Genomic DNA, 17287 nt, shown 5'->3' with positions numbered 1-17287 from the left:
GAGCCGTCCCCGAGCTGGTCGCGGCTTGAAAACTACTCTGGCTGCCGAGGAAACACAAAAGGGCTGACTAACTATCAGCTCCCCCAAGACGTTACGGTCTCCTGCCAATTTGCGTCCTCGCGCCCCGCTTTCAACACGAACTCGATTGACCGCGTCGCTACTCCCCACCTGGTCTCGTCCTGCCACCTTGCGTTTCTTCGAACTGCACGCTGAGCCTTGAAAAGAACTACGGAACGACGAGGAGTTTAACAGCCTCGTGCCCTTTGTCCGCGTCCGTGCAGAACATTCTTCGCGGTCCCCCTTTGACCGGTGGCTCGACCATTCTGGATGCGTCAACATCGTCCTTGACGACCGCACCTTTTTCCTCGCGCCCTGCCCTTTTGGGTTTCTGGCCATCTTTGGCGGCGCTACATTAATTACCGACTTTCGGCCTTTACCGCGCTTCTTTTTACGGCGCTTTCTCTTTGCACTCGCCTTCATGTCGCCTTCTCGTGCCTCGTGCTGGCCGGTACACATTTCGTCGGCCCGGATCGGTCTCTTACCCGCACAGTCTGAGTGATTTACATTTAAATCTACTCTCACTTTGCCTCGACTGGCGGACAGCTCAAGCGACTCTGGCACAATGCAGCAGGCTTTACTCGAGTTAGACAACTCGTACTCTTGCGAACTGCCCTCTACTACATTGCCTAGCGCACGCTGTGCATCGACACACAGCCCGTCGGTATCGATCGCTGTCTCACGCGCACAGTCCGAATGATTAATAACTGAATCATCCCTATCTAGGCTATCTAGACTGGCGGAGAGCCACACCGATCCCTGAACAATGCAGTTGTTCTCTCGTGGACTACGGAGCTCGCCATCCCGAGAACTACTCTCAACTGCATCGCTCAGCTCGCACTCCACTTCTGCACGCAGATCTGGCTCTACATCGGTGCTCGCTTCCGTCGGGTCAGAAGTACCCTTTTCTTCGCTAGCAACCTCGCTAACATTACCAGCGACGCACACACGCGGTAACTGTGCCAATTTGTTCGCAGCTGGCCTAGCTGTCTCTACAGTCATCTCTTGGCACAGCACCTCGTCGCTCTCCTTGCGGCCTTTAACGGCCTCTGTTGCCACTAAGGCATCGTTAGCAGCTAGCCTTTTCCCTTCACTTATGAATCTGCAGCCAATCTCACAGGCACTACTCTTTTCGTCGGCTTCTGGCGAAAATCCGCTAGGCACTTGCTCATTCTTTCGCTCTGTACTTCCAACAGAATTCTCAGACAGCCGTTGTCTCTGTGCCAATAACTGATCACAATACTGTATCTCTTTGATCAGTGCTGCCTTCTCTCTCTCATACTTTTGTTCACGCTCAAGTTCGCGTTCATTCTCACGTCCGTGACGCTCACACCTAAGAGTAAGTTCTTGAAGCTCATGCTTCCGTTCATTCTCGCGTTCTTCACGCTGACGCTTACTCCTAAGTTCACGACGCTCTCGCAAACGTACACGACGCTCGCGCTCCCGTGGCTCCTGTATCACCTCCCAAGCAAGCTCAATGCTTTTCTCATCATTGCCACTATCTTGAATCGCCTTTATGATAGCTGGCGTTTCCATCCGTTCGTCCGCCTCAACTCCCAAATCGTCGCACACCAACAAGTCTAACCTCGTCAACCTTCTAAGATCCATGGCAGCTGCCCCGACAGGTGGTTAAAACTGTTTTCCTTAATTAATTTGTGCAAACACACAATGCAACAAACTCCCGATTCCCAGAACTATCAAAATGAACACACAACATTTGAGTCTGGCGAATCATAAGGAAGAAAACCACGCGCTCACTTACGGTTGCAGCACCCTGCCATCCGGTTCATTCGTCCGCTGTTCCCGGTTCCTCCGGACTCCCTGGGTCGAAGGCTCGCTCCTTCTTCGCTACTCCCAGTTTCTTCGGACCTCTTTCGACGAAGGCTCTCTCTTCTTCGCTCTTCCCGGTTCCTTAGGATCTCTCTCGACGAAGGTTTATCCGTAGCGCTGCCACCAGCTGATGCATTCGGAGGCGATCCTACCGCTGCCAACCAGATGTAGGGGTTGGAGGACGGACTTCGGGATGAAAACCCAAACTTGGGAGGATTTATTCTACATTATATACAGAGAGGTGAGCGTCAAGTAACATTTGTACAGTCATTACGGGCCGGCAGCAACTCGGACGCTGCGGCCCGCGGCAAGAAGTTCGAGAGAGGTGAATCAGGGAATCAGGGAATTGGCCTGGTCTCTCTGGAAGGCTTCTTATAAACCCTTCGAGCACTGTAAGTCACGTCATGTTTGACCAATGGGAGAGTCCGCTCCGATGACGCCACTTTCAGCCAATGGTAGGCGCCCGTGCGATGGTGTCATCACCCGGCGAAGAGAGTCGGAGCCTGGTCCTCCTCTCTTGATCCCCCTGCGGTCTTGCCTCGCAGAGTTGCCATGCGCTTCTTTCAAGGAGGAGAAGGAAGGGGGGGGGGGGGCGCTCATGCTCCATTGCACGAGTGCCCACCTGCTCCCGGTGGTACGGCTCTGCAGTGGTGGCAAATGCCTTCTTCAAAGGCGAAGGGGGACGATTGAGCTCTATTGTCCGAGGCCCCCTTCTAATCCCGGCGGCGCACGACCTGGGGGCCGCAAACTTGTTTGCACTTGTCTGGTGCTCCTCTGGAATGTGCTTTCCTCCTTCTGCATTCCTCAATTAGCTGTGCTGCGTTTCGAAGTGGTTTGGGGAACTCGAAGTAATCGCAGGAAACAGCTCCATATCTAACAGCGTGCTTGATAATGAAGACGTGGTTTTTGCACGTAAAACCTCCTAGTCTAACTTAATTTTAGCCATGTGACTGACCCTTTTCGCACAACAATATGTGGAGTCTTTATTGGGGCAGGTGCCTTTAATATGTTTCACAGAGTGTCCCTAGCACATTCAACCTGCCTTGCAGGAACGCCCAGGAGCCAAAGAAGCCGGCCGCGAGCAGTTGATCCCACTTGTAGTTCCTTCAGTGGCCTCTAAGCGCAAGCAGCAGCTGCTCAAGAAGAAGAGAAATTCGGTGAGCAGGCTTCTACCGGGAAGAGTTGCTACGATGAAGCAGCGAAGAGGGTCGGGTGGAAGATGAGGGGGAGGGAGGGGGGGGAGGAAGCAGAGGAGAGAAACAATTCAGTTACTTACTCGAACTCATGTAAACGTAAAAAAAAGATGGTATTTAGCCACTTTACTGATCTGCATGAAATATAGCGTTCGCTTATAGTGACTGGGCAGAAAATTATTTATTTTTGTTGCAAAAATATCTTCAAAAGCTACTGCAAATTGGTACTTTCTTTACAAATCAAAGGCACCATTTTCGAAACTAATTCAAGAATAATCCGGCGGCAACTGTCTAAAAAATTATCAGGAGCCTCTAAGCGCACTATGTGTTTACCATAAGCGGAATATGCGTTTACTCTAAGCGGCATATGTGTTTACAATAATTGCGAAAATGTTCGTATTTAGATTATTCTTGTGAAACTCGCACTTGCAATGTATTACTGTGCCTTGTAACAATGCATAAAATATGTATTTTCTTTTTCACTTTACACGGACATTTCTGTCTTAGTGTGTATACATACAAAATGGTTGATTTGCTTGTGTGCGCCGTAAATGAACAGTAAATAAACTCTCTCGAGCAAAGTCGTCGCCCTTTGCGGTAAAAAACAGCCCCAACAAGACATATGAGTCTACGTCGCACCTGTGGATGCGAATACTCGCCAAGGTGGATGCTGGCTTTCCGTTGTGCTATAAATATATTATATCACCTTCTTTTTCTCCCGGTGCGATTCCATTTCTTTGCTATAATGATCGACTACATTGTTGTTTTATCACTGCACGAGCGTGAATGGCCATGGCGGTTATCAGCCCCTCAATATAGTAACGCCATGCTCAATCATTTGTAAACGGAATTTAGTTTTAGTCACGGTGCAGAACAAACCTTGAACCTGTATTTTTAATGATTGCTTTCATTTTCTATAATCCTTACTCATTGTGATTGACTGACACAAAGTCACGAAGCCGCACTCATGCCGTATCACCGAGGTCGGCCACTCGCCATGCGGATGATAAGAAATGAACAGAGCAAAAGGTATTTCGAAGCAACTTGGCTGCACTGTTCGGTAAAAACTGCGACCCAGGATCTCTTGCGTGCAACAGGAGGTCTGCAGGTGCCCATAATCCCACCGGAAGGTACACCCGCCAGCGCAAAAGGAAAATAAATATTAAATAATACAGCCCTACCACTTGACAATTTCGTTAAACGAATCTCAAATATATGTAATACGCATATCGCAATAAAGACACAACTGCTGAGATTTTCTGAAGCTCACGCCATTCTATACTCTTGAAACCAGAGCAGGGCGGGAGGGCACGCGAGGAGGTCTACGGCCCCCTGTTGGTGGAGCGGAGTGACGAAGTTGCGCACGCGCTGCTTAAACGGACAGAAACAAGGATATGAGCTAGACCGCGCGCAACCGACTTCGCCTTTTGTTTTCTTGCTTTATTGCTTTGAGTTGCGTCAGCGCCATGGTAGTTTTTCATAGACACCGTGCGGCATCTTTAGCGCAAGTTACGCGGCCGCTAGCGCCGTTGCCGAAATATTCTTTACGTGGTGGCGTGTCAGGGAGTCTGAAGAGCCTAAGAATGGGGTAGCCGTAAACCCAGCGGCTTTCGCTTCGCGCACCTTCATACACGCTCTATGCACAAGTTTGACAGCGGTGAACGGAAGCGTGGACACGCTGCTGTCGGCACATTTGTGCATATATAGCGTTTGTTTCGTTGGCGTGTGTCTTTGGCCTTACAACATCCAACATCCTGTGGAATACGTATTACCTGATCACGATTCTGCGAAATCTGGCTGAACTGTATTTGTAGGAAAGTTGCAGAATAAGGACCAGCTAGCGCTTGTTCATACGTTATGGAAAGTTTATTGTGCTACATACTTTGTCTTTGGGCAGGTTAGGTTGTTTCGCGTACATCCTCAAGACGTAAGGAGGAGTTTTTGGTTTTGTTCCTTCTTTTAAGCATTTGTTCATGTATGTTGTAGAAAATTACACCCCACCCGCCGTGGTTTCTCAGTGGCTATGGTGTTAGGCTGCTGAGAACGAGGTCGCGGGATCGAATCCCGGCCATGGCGGCCGTATTTCGATGGGGGCGAAATGCGAAAACACCCGTGTACTTAGATTTAGGTGCACGTTAAAGATCCCCAGGCAGCCGAAATTTCCGGAGTCCTCCACTGCGGCGTGCCTCAGAATCAGAAAGTGGTTTTGGCACGTAAAACCCCATAATTATTATTAAAATTACAGCCTATAGGAACATCGACGATATTGGCGGCAACCTTAATGCAGCTGCATGTTGTATGCACGTATTTCGATGTCACACACGTGCTCCTGAGATGAAGCTCTCGATCTTTATACGTGTTCTGCAGTAATGGCAGCATACTGTCTAGTTGTTTAATCGCAATGAAACCCTACAATCGACACGCACGCACGCCTCCCCCCCCCCCCCCCACACACACACACACAAACGCGCGCGCGGACCCTGGCTGGCACTGTGATCGTTGAGCTAACAAGAAAATGATAGTTACTGCATGAATTTGTCTGATCTTCGCGCTTCAGACGTCTTTGTAGCTTGGTTTACTGCGATTTATCTGCCTTTATCGGCCTAGATTTCGAAGCGATCGTACATTTCTGAACGCAGAAAGCAAAGAGAAGACTTTGCGAACATGCTGAATTATTGTGAATTGTTGCATTTCGAACGTAATATGTTGTTGAATATGAGGAATGTTTCAAGCCGCAAAGCCGTTTGAAGCCAGAAGGACGAAGTTTAGGCAAGTCCATGTACTAACCATCATTCTCCTTCTGGCTCAGCCACAATGCTTGTAGGTTTCATGGACACCACATATATCTACATAACCATAGTTCCTTCCAGTAATTTTTGTGAGAAACTACATGGGCCCTAAAAAAGCCATGTGATGACAGTGCTGCTTTAAGTGGGACGTTCTCAGACTGATAATCGAGTTAGCCCTTGCTGCCTGCAGCAGTGAGTATGACGTTCGCGAATTTTTGATCCGATGAAAACACCAGTGCCTTCTGTTAGCCTGCTTCGACGTTGATCGCTATAAATAATCGTTTGCGCTACCCTTTTGCGACAAAAATGAAAATTAAACTATCCTTTCACTTCTCGTCATTTTGAGAAGACCTATATATGGCAGTGCGCCAGGAGCCACTCTTACAATAAACGCCAAGTAAAGCAGAAACCTACAAGCGCACGACATATTAGTAATATACATTTCACCAAAGTGGTGTACGCTAGTTGTGTGGCGATTACGCGCCCACAGCAGCCAAAACAAGCAAGCTGAGAGGGTGAGCGACGACGGAAAGCACAGGCTGCGGGGGAGGAGGAGAGGCCAGGCACGCACGGATCGTTGCTACCTTTAGTTTACTCAGGGGGTTTAATTTTATACGCATGGGCGCGACATCTGGTGAGTGTTGCGTTACATGCACCCAGAGACTCCCATGGCTCCTGCCTTCCAAGAAGAGTGTCAGCAACACTTCACTTTCTGCACCAGACATTACGGAGATAATGCCCAAACTAGACTATTCGTGCGGCATCTTACGAGCTGTAAAATTAGTGACACGGTAGAATGCGTATCTCCCATGCTGCAGATTTACATCCGGTTACCGTTCGGGGCGAGTTATTTTTCAGATTAGTTATCTCCGCGTAGACAGCTGTTCACTCTAAATTCATTGTTACGATGCTTTCTCCATACTGTATCGCTAGCGCTGCCACGTTTTCTTCTCATTTTTTCCTGATTTGACATTCTTGTAATTTTGTAGTGACTTTGTCTTCATTGACATTTTAGATCTTTTCAGAATTCGTGGATAAGGCTCAGACAACAGTAGGAAGCAATGAGAAGGTCAAAAATGAGAGCAAGAAAGCTGCAGACGTTCCACAACAACAAAAGGTATGTGCAGGTTGGTGACATTGACATTCGACAGTCGATGATTCGTTTGGCACAAACTATTTCCTAATACCAAGATATTCCGATACGCATATTTCAGAATGAATCGCGAAATGTCGCTATCACACTATATATACTACACATACTCAGGAATTGTGCAGATATCACGCGCTGCAGGAATCTCTGTTATGCGAAGCATTTTTGCAGGTACTTGGCTATCCCGAATTGTTTGGGGTTCCGCAAAACCATGCCAGGCGGACCAACGTGTTCATTTAAGTTGAGTGGCTGTCTGTGTAGGTCGCGACTGTACGTACATGTGACATCAGCACGACAACCACGTTGTAGACGATCCTTTGACAACGTTGGCATTTCTACGCCCGCCGATGGACGCGAGCCTACGACATGGCATCTGTTGGGTCATACTCAGATAGAGGATGAGCGTAAGCGAGATAAGCGTGGATATCGACGTCATCAGCGACTACGTGTTATACAATCGTACATACATATGGCCATAACGACCATTTCATGTTGTGTGTGTTAAAACAACGATGACATTTGTACTTCGCCGAAGAAATGTTGAAACTTGGCCGACTGTGAAGTCTGTACAACGTTGCACAGTTTTTACGTAGCTTAAGCTGCTACGAGCAAAGTACTGGGCAAAGTAAGCCGATCGACACTTCAGAAAAGCAGAGAAAGAATGGAAACGCAAACACGACAGAAAGAAGAGACACCACAACGCTTTCTGCCATGTTTGCGTCCCAATTCTTTCACTGGTTTTCTCGAGTGTCAGTACGAACCAACGGGCCCAGCAAGCAGCACTTATAGAGTAAGCCGGTCCCAGAGAAAGGGAAGTCTAACACGGTGCCTCAAAGCGCGACAAAGTTACAATCATGCACGTGCCGAGTGTTTCAAAGTGCTGGCACGCTTTGGAACGACAGCAGCATGCGTGTCATCGTGCTCCAATAATTAGAGCACCCTGCTGCTGTGCTGGACATCATTTTTCTTAAAGCGAGGCCAATGAGCAACCCACCTACCTATTGCAAAGTGCCGAGAATTAGGCAAAGAATGCTTCGCATCGAAAGTATGTTAACGAAGGCGCCCATCTGAATGTTTCTGTTCCACCACAGCTGTCCAGAGCTCTGTAGCCGTGTGCTGTAAAGAAATTGAGCGTCATCTATCTCTCCACATTCTCTCTTGCTCAGGGTATACCGTACTAGACTAGTCTGTTTTTCCATGAGCGCCTGATCTCAAGCACAAACTCGAAAACCCTAAATCTGCCCTTAAGTGCGCGCTCCTTCAATCAGCAGCACAGCTCTCCAGCACTCGTACTGAGCGTGACACCGGCCACGCGAAGCCTGGGCACTATTCCAGGAATTAGCTTCGTGTTAGCACGAACGGAAAGGAACAAAACATCATACTTCTCAGCGGCATAGCCGGGACGTAGACAGAAATGACGCGGAGGTATGCGCAGTCCAGCAGGCACGCACGAGCACCCATTCTTGGGTGCTCGTGCGCCCCTATCTAAATAATTTTAATGGAGAAACAAGATTTTCAGAAACCATCGACAATGGTTGTCTATGCAAACTAGTAGCCCGAACAAACGATTGAGCGAGCAAATGAACAAACGAACGTATTGCGTGCCTAGTCTAACCACTGAACAAGCACGAAAATGGTGCAGAGGCTAAGAAAGCTATTCGCTTAAATAATCGTGGTGTTTAACGTCTCAAAGCAACACATGGGCTATGAGGGATGCCTCATTGGCAACTCTCTCCCCCGGCTAGGGTATTTCAAAGTGCACTCAAAGCACTGTAAACGAGCGGTTTAGCATTCGTTACTTACCTGGATGCTGCGACGGGAATCGAAAAGGTGACTTCTTGCTCAATATGCTGCAGCAGGAAGCGTTATTCACTCACAAACTGCGGCGGGTGACAATTTTGCAAGAACAGGTGAATTTCGTTGTGGCGTTCACAAAAATGGCGTTTCACCAAGCGAACTAATGGCATAAAATATGATGAGATATGTCACGTGCATGCCTAGAAGCTGTTTACCAGCGGTATAGCTGATGACGTGCCATATAATTGCTGAATTTTGCCAGCTGCGGACATTCTGCTTCAATGTAAGGCTGCGTTCCCCTAATGACTCATGCTGTCTAGAGGACAATTTTTGCTTACGGCGCTATTTTTGTACATATGTTGAGATCAGTCTTTATTAACAGTCTGAATAATTCCACTTTTCCGCGTGCTCGGAAAACTACTCGCGTTATGGCTGTCTTGAAATCCGGCACCATGACGGATGTCGCGAACTATCAGATAAACAGCGACATAATGAGCAACAACACAGAAATAACACACCATTGAGAGACGGCTTAGCGGATGTTTGAGCTTTTCGAATCAGGTCTTCACGGTGTATAAAATGTTCTGGTTCGAAATGAACACGGATTTCTTTCTGGCAGCTAAACGACCTCCAACCTTGTCAGCATTATGACGCAGGTTTCCACGCCATCGCGCTGTTTACTGCGATCTCAGCAAAGCCTTTGACACAATCTGTCATCCTCTACTACTTGAGAAGTTTGCGCAATACGATGTTGAAGCTGTTATTGTAGCTCTACTATGCAGCTACAGTGAAAGCTCGTTAATTCGAACTTCAATAATTCGAATTTATGGATAATTCGAACTGTACGATTTGGTCCGGCCAAGCTCCAGAGAAGTCTATGTATAAAGAAGTCCGTTAATTCGAACGCGAGAAAGTTCTCTCACGGATAATTCGAACTACGCTCGCCTCGCACACGGCCAGAGAAACGCGCCTACTGCCTACACACAAGGCTGTATTGCCTCCGAAACGGAGAGAATGGCGAGAGAAGGCAAAATCGGAAAAAAATCTAACCGACGCGGGGTCAGCCAGAAGGCAGCGGCAGCTGCCGCCTCTCCGTTCTACGTAACCTCCGAGACTTCTTGCCCGTTGCGAATCTCGGAGGCTTTGCAAATCTTGTACAGCTGCTAATGCTGTGCGGAGATGGCACGGCAAGCGCCAAAACACAGCGAATAAAGTAGGTCGCAGCTGCACTTGCAATCAAGAACCGACGAATCAGGGCCTTCGCCACCTTCACATGTCCAGCGTGTTTGTCTCGGCAGTCTTCGTCGGTTGTGCACCTCTGTTTTCAGCTTAGGAGGTATCAGCCGTCGCAATTCATTGTGATGGTGTTAAGCCTCGGCTAACGTTCGTTTCGGTGGACATCGGTGGTGTGGCACAGTCGGACCCAGAGCTTCGACTTGAAGATGGCGTGTACCCGCGGCACACCCCATCACTTTCTAACACGCCAAATTTCTGAAACGCCCTACTGCTTCCAAATCGCAGTGTACTGTTGCTCTCCTTCACTTTCGTTAGTTCGAACTTTCGTTAATTCGAACTGAAGCGGCTTCCCCTTGCGGTTCGAATTAACGAGCTTTTACTGTATTACCTGGATAGGTCCTTATTCGTGAACGTCATTGATCAATCTTCCTTTGCCTATGTGGTATCTAGAGGTGTGCCCTTAAGGCACTTTGAAAGGTCCGCTTCGCTATTATTTTCATCAGTCACGTTTCCTCAGCTACCCAGGAGTATTCGTTTTTTTCTATATGTTGATGGCATTAAAGTATTTAGGGAGATATACATTGTTGAGGACTGTCGCGCTCTTCAGTCCATCCTATCCCCACTCTTAATTTATCTAAAAACAGAATTTTTTTCATAATCGCGTAAAGCTTGCAATATTGCCTTCCCTCATTCTGTGGATCGTGCGGTGTTGACCAGGGATTGTAGAAATAAGCAATCTTGGTGTGCTTTTTGATAGTGCGCTAAGCTTCTACGGTGACTCTATTCATGTAGCAACATGGCACCTGCGCAAGCTCGGTTCCGTCTGCGGACTAACAAGAGAACTCCGTACCCCACTACTCTTCGTCGAAATGTTTACATGCATCTGTCTCCCATTACTCAAGTATGCCTCAGTGGTGTGGAAAGGCCAAGGCGATTGAAATAGCGAACTCTTTGAGCGTGTGGGGTATAGTATAACAGTAACGATGAACGCCGCAAGTCAAAGAAGAACATGAGAAGGGCAAGCAGAAGGATATAGTATTCGTGGGTAAGGGGAAGTTGGTTTTTGGCGACGGCTGAGATTTGGGTTTGTCGTCCACCCCTTGGAACCCATTCAAGGCACCAGACTCCGCTAACAATATATAAACATCGTGTTCTGACCTCGATCACCAACTTTTCAAGTCTGAATATTCATTCTACATTTCCATGACTTAGCTGCAGACGAAGTCATACCAACTTCCTCATTTTATACAGAGTCATTGATGGAATTATTACGTGCTTATATTTGCTATAGCTTCTGTTTCATTACTAGTTTCACAGAAGATTGCCAGGGAACACACTTTTCCACGCTTCTGCCTCTTTCAACAAACACTCGCCTCTCCACGGAATGCAAGGTCTAAACAACTTTTATTTGGTCCATATTTATATCTTTGAAAACGTGTTGTGTCCCTTTTGTTCTGCGCTTCGCACTAGCTGCGCTCCTCTCATGTCTTGCCTAGCTTCTTTCTCCTTCCGTATATCTGTTCCGCCTCTCAATTAAATTAAATTGCAGGATTTTACGTGCCAAAACCACGATCTTAGTATGAGGTACGCCGTAGTGGGGGACTCCAGATTAATTTGGAGCACGTGCGTTTTTGCATTTCGCCCCCATCGAAATGCGGCCGCCGTGGCCGGTATTTCATCCCACGACCTCGTGCTTAGCAGCGCAACGCCGAATCCGCTAAGCCGTCTCTCAATTGTGTGTTATTTCTGTGTTGTTGTTCATTATGTCGCTGTTTATCCGGTCATTTCTTTTCTTCCAATTGTTTTATCCCATTCCTTTGGTTGTAGTTGCTTTACATTCGTAGGTTTTCTCTTTCTGTTTCTTTGTGCACCATCACTCAGACCTCAATGTTATTATGTGATATTATTTATTTATTTATTTATTTATTTATTTATTTATTTATTTATTTATATTATCAATCATCAGTCATGACGATATTACCAGATATGAAGATTATTAATAATAATTCTTGCTATGCAACCCACAACAGCAGACAAACAGCGATGTACATGAGCGCCCGCCGACTTGCAATGAGCTTTGTTGTAGTGCCCGGCATTCCCAGTTCTCCCTTCTAATTGACCGAGCTATCTTAGCTAATGAGTAATCTTAGCTATCTTAGCTAATTCGACTGCCAAATGCTGAGCCGACTCACGCTGGCGGCGCTCTTCCCTCTGCGCGGACAGGTGCTAAACAACAAGGCTCTACAGGACCTGCTGCCGAGAAACCAGGCGCCCTCCTCGACGCTTCCCGCTAACGCGAACGCCTGCACGAGACTGCAGTGCATCGCCGGCGTGCTGTTCTTCGTGGTCGTCGCGGTCATGGGCGTCATGGTCTTCCTGCCTTCGATGCGGTCGCCGCGCACGTGCGACACTATGGTGTGCCGCTACTACGCCAGGCTCCTGGAAGACACGCTCAGCAACGCGGTGCCGCCCTGCATCGACTTCCACGCTCACGTGTGCGCCGGCTGGGAGCGCTCGCACGGCATCTCCGTCGTCGACAACGTCTACGAGCGGTGAGCGTTGAAACAGCGAATGCCGTGCACTGCCGCATGAAGCCACAGGCAGTGCAGCTAAGAAAAGCATAGGAGAAATTGATTTGTTTTTTTGCGGTTTTCTTGTGCTTATTGATATGTATAAATGATAAAGCAAAGATAAACGAAAAAAAAAGGAAGCTTGCCGTAAGGGGGAACCCAACCCACATCGTGTGCAATACGCGTGTGATCCTCCGCCGCCATGGCCGTGAATAGTGGCGCTAGTTAAAACTTTCAGGGCTACGTCTAGTGCGCATACCCAAATACCCGAGAAACTGGATGGGAAGACAGCACAACGATATGTCAATTGGTAAGAGCGTCGCACGCATACTACGAATGATGCAGTTTCGGTTTCAACCTGCAGCAAGTTTCTTCTTTATTTTTGTTTGTTTTGTTTCTTGCGACCACTTTTATTTTCCTTTAAATACCCTAGCTACTTTCGGCTTTTAAAAAAGAGTCATTTACTCCTACGCTTTTCATAGTTTCATTATTTGCTATGTCCACGTCGTCGTGACTAGCAAAACATCCCGGGCTCCGCGATTCCCCTTCTTTCTTTTTCAAACATGAGATACGATTTCTGGTAGCCGTACGTGCGCGATGAATCGCAACTTTGAATACAAACGAAATACTTACTTTCTCAGCGAAAGCATTTGGTTTGAGAATGTTGATCGTTGACGACTGCGAGTACTTTATTAAGACCAAATATTCGGTGCTACTAGAACACGTGAAGCCTGCCTACAATGAAAGCGTCCATGCAACGTGATCTAACGTCTATATCAAGTGCCCGCTGTAAGCCTAATAGGAAATGTTGCAACCATGCGTTGCTTATATACAAGTTGCCCGCTTGAACGGAGAAATCTTTTCACGTGTTTTGAAAGAAATAGTTTTGTTCTAACTACATTTTGCATCAATGCTTATTTGTCTACCTGTAAAAGGCGAAAGCATTTACAGCATTCAATCATCGACTGCAGCAGCGCTTTGTTCCCGATGTTGAGAGCAAGGCTGCTAATAAAAAAAAGTACGAATGCCTCATTTGCAAGTAGCAAGAAGTAACAGGTCACATTTCCCTGCACTGTTTGCGTAAATGATATAGTTCTTGAAATTTATTACAGATAACACTTAAAAATTTCATTACATTCCCAGAGGATGAGGTATCTCGTGATATAGATTGATGATGGAGTTCGTTTCAACATGGTTATCTTAATTGGTCTTCTGTTCATATAGCCCTCTCGTATGGCCGGGTATCATTGCGATACGGTTTCAGTCTTCACGCGTGTACTGAGGGGAGCCATATTAATAATAAATAATAATATAAATTGATTATTATTATATTATTTATAAAAAATAATATTATAAATAATATTATTATTTGTTTGTTTTATGGTTGCTGAGGGATGAACTTGTCACTGAAATTAAGATATTGTAGGACTGCTGCTCCAGTCTAGGTGTGACTGCCGGCTTTCTACTAACCTGAATACCATGCCTTCTGTTTAAACCTGAACTTTTGTGTTCATATATGTGAAGTAGATATACGGAGATAACGAGGGCAAGAATTGGGTCCTGATGGTGCGGAAAGAGTCGTGGTCGCCGGCTAGTTGTACGCATGTCCACATAGCAACAGCTCTTCCGCTTTCCTCTTTTCCATAGCCGTAGGCAATATAACTAGTTCAAAGACTTTGCCTTGGTGCCGCGCAAACGATTCATTTCCCTTGCATGCCGCGTCAGCCTGGAATTTAGGGGATCAGACATACATGAGTTCAATAAGCAAGATCGATCTCCTACTCTACCATGAGGCCGCAGATGCTTGCTGAATTCCTTGTCTCTCTGATTACATCGTTACATAAATTTGGATGCTAAAGCTCAAGGCGTACTCCGGTGCGGCGCAATGGGCAAACCTTCCTGTAATGTCCCCAATACACGAACATGAACCCTCTAAAGCCGTCAGCACAGCCTCACTACGAAAAGATTTTGGTGAACCCAGATGAACGTAATACAATTGTGAGGATGTTGTGAGCTTCTCTGCTAAAACATCTTTATTTTTCAGCTTCATCGCGAGGGTCGCCGAGCAAGTGTCCACAACCACAACTCCCCCCGTAGGACAGACAGCGGTACAAAAGGCAGCGTCGCTTTTCCAGTCATGCCGGAGCATCTACACAGGACGGAGGAGCGAGCTTGAGTTAGTCAAGAAACGACTACTAGATTTCGGGATATTCTGGCCTGAGATGACCAACAAGTCGAGCGTACTTCGTATCATCTTCTCCATGGGAGCCGCCTGGAACTGGGGCTCATTTATTCACCTATCCACGTGGCAACCAGGTCGCTTAAGAATCACGCCCACGCTTTACTTTAACCGTACCCTCCAGCGAAGGCAGGCCATGCTCAGTCAGATGAAGCGTGGCAATTCTTACCGGAAGTATTTTGACAAGATGGTTGAGGCGTTCGGGCGTGCTGAAGGCCAGGTTCCTTCCTACAAGGAGTTGACTGATCTTGAATCGGTTGTGCTTCCTGTTATCACCGAACCATATAATGCCGTTCCGTGGAGAACACTGGAGAACGTCGGCTTGGACGAACTCAAAGCTCTAGCCATAGGAAGCATTCCAAATGACACATGGGATGAAGAGTTGCGCAGGCACTTTAACGCCACACCAGATGGTGACTATGTTTTCACAATCTCGAACGTCGAGTTCTTGAAGACCTTCTTCGGGCTGGTGATGAGCGAGGGCGAGCCGAAGATGGCATACTACCTAGGCTGGGCCATAGTGCAACCGGCCTCCCTGCTGTCCAACGCGGAGCTCGTTAATTACTTTTACCAGACGGAAGTCGACACGATCACTGGTCACTTAAGGTTCTGCGTATACATCTGCCATGTCTACATGGGTCTACCTTTCTACGCCGGCTATATGCGGACCTTAGTCAGCCCTCTCATAATGCAAGATGTTTCTGCGTTGATAATAGCGGTGCGCAAATCACTGAGAGCGCGTCTCGAAGGGGCCACGCCAGCGTGGAGCAACCTTGACGCCGTGATTCCCGTTTTCGACGGCCACGACCAAGCGGAGGCGTCGGCTGCTTTGAGCCTCTTCACCGACGCCACTGAAGGCCACTTGAACAAGCTCTACGAGCGCTTCCCGGACATGACGCCGTCCACCATCACCAACGTAGAGCTCATCACTATAGCGCGGCGCCTCACTGAGGCGAACACGGAGATGGCACGGTTCCATGACACCGAGAGTTCGCGCTTTTACTACCTTAAGGACCATGGAATGCGGCTGCTTCCCCCCGCGTTTGAGCTTCCGGTTTACCACCCACAGGCGCCGATCAGCATAAAGTACGGCACGCTCGGAGGCCAGATTACCGAAGCCGTTAGTCGGCTGTTGTACAAGACAGCGCCTTCGTTCGACAACTTAACTGCCTCTGAACCATCGTGCATAGCAAACCATGCAGACAGTGCCAGGGAGTCTGATACCCTGAAGATCACGTTGAGCATCACCTCCTTGAGCGTTCTTTACGACCTATTTGTCGAGATGTCTAAAAATGCAGCGCGATTCCCGATTGGTTTTTACAGCGTTCTCACCGAGGGGCAGCTGTTCTTTATAATGTGGTGTTATATGCATTGTGGTAGCCCGAACGCAAAGGCAAAATGCAACGACCCCCTTAAAGTTCTTAGTCGATTTCACCGAGCGTTCGGTTGTAAAAGCGGCAACCCTATGTATCCCAGACCTGAATGTAGTCTCTGAACCATCTTGTGTTCTCAACTGCTTCAACCAGTGTACATTTTTGCTTCGGCTTGGAAATTAAATTAAACGACTCAGGATACCAAGATAGAAAAACGACGAATTGTTAGCAGGAGAAAGTTTTATGTGCAAAGTGCTAAGCGTGTGTCGTACTTTGTCCTTTTAAAAGCATTAATTGCGGATGTTTGTGATTGCCGTTCACGCCACACTGTTAACTCTTGCTATGAACTCCTTTTGCTTTGTGTAGAAGAACTGCTTGTTCACTACGCATTTATTTCGGCTTACTGCAGACTAGTGGAGCTTGTGGCGCTCATACCGTTGCCTAATTATCACAGCTTTTTAGGCGGAATCTTCGCGATATCTTTACTTTTTGTTGTTTTATGTGGCATTCGTTTATCGAACTTTATGCTGTTTTCGCGTAGTACCCAACGCTCAGACTGTTCTTAAGACTGTCGTTACATAGCAGTGGCAATGTACAAGTTATTTTGCCGTTTTCGGCGAATCGGCAGAAACTGTGTTGATTGGCGAGCTGTAGGTCACGCAGTAGTCTGCATTACTAGAAGCATAGGCTGGCTCCTGCGGCCTTCTGTAGTCCAGAAGAATGGTATTTTTATGCGATTGCTGCTCATTGATATTAAATTATACCTGACAACAGAGAGATTCCGTGCTTTCCTTATATCATTTAACCTTTCTTATTACGATTAAAGCTTCAAAAATTGTCTCTGGTTCACTTGTGACTGAAAGCAGCGCTACTACAGACAGTCCCCATGACAGAAAAGAAACTCGCACTACGTATTCACCGGCATGGGCTGCTAAATATGTAGGGTATATAGGCAACGAAGAGCACATGCGCGAAACAGGGCTATCGCATTGAAAGTGTAAATATAGACGTGCGCGTCAAGAAAAGCTGTTTTTCGTATTTATCTGGCTCAAT

The 17287-nt window shown here is 47.3% G+C and overlaps 1 protein-coding gene across 1 annotated transcript in view; it reads left to right on the top strand.

Moving 5' to 3' along the window:
• Positions 1-17011, top strand: part of LOC135903801 (uncharacterized) — a 29931-nt gene extending 12920 nt beyond the window's left edge. Inside the window, exons 6-9 of the mRNA XM_065434220.1 lie at positions 2937-3068; positions 6885-6986; positions 12276-12604; positions 14667-17011. Coding sequence (XP_065290292.1) covers positions 2937-3068; positions 6885-6986; positions 12276-12604; positions 14667-16356 — 2253 coding nt within the window. The 3' untranslated portion in view covers positions 16357-17011. The remainder of the gene's footprint in view (positions 1-2936; positions 3069-6884; positions 6987-12275; positions 12605-14666) is intronic.
• Positions 17012-17287: the final 276 nt, after the last annotated feature.

This window comes from Dermacentor albipictus, chromosome 4 (assembly GCF_038994185.2).
Source record: "Dermacentor albipictus isolate Rhodes 1998 colony chromosome 4, USDA_Dalb.pri_finalv2, whole genome shotgun sequence".
In the NCBI taxonomy this organism is placed as follows: Eukaryota; Metazoa; Arthropoda; class Arachnida; order Ixodida; family Ixodidae; genus Dermacentor; species Dermacentor albipictus.
This window is presented reverse-complemented; position numbering and strand designations above follow the sequence as displayed.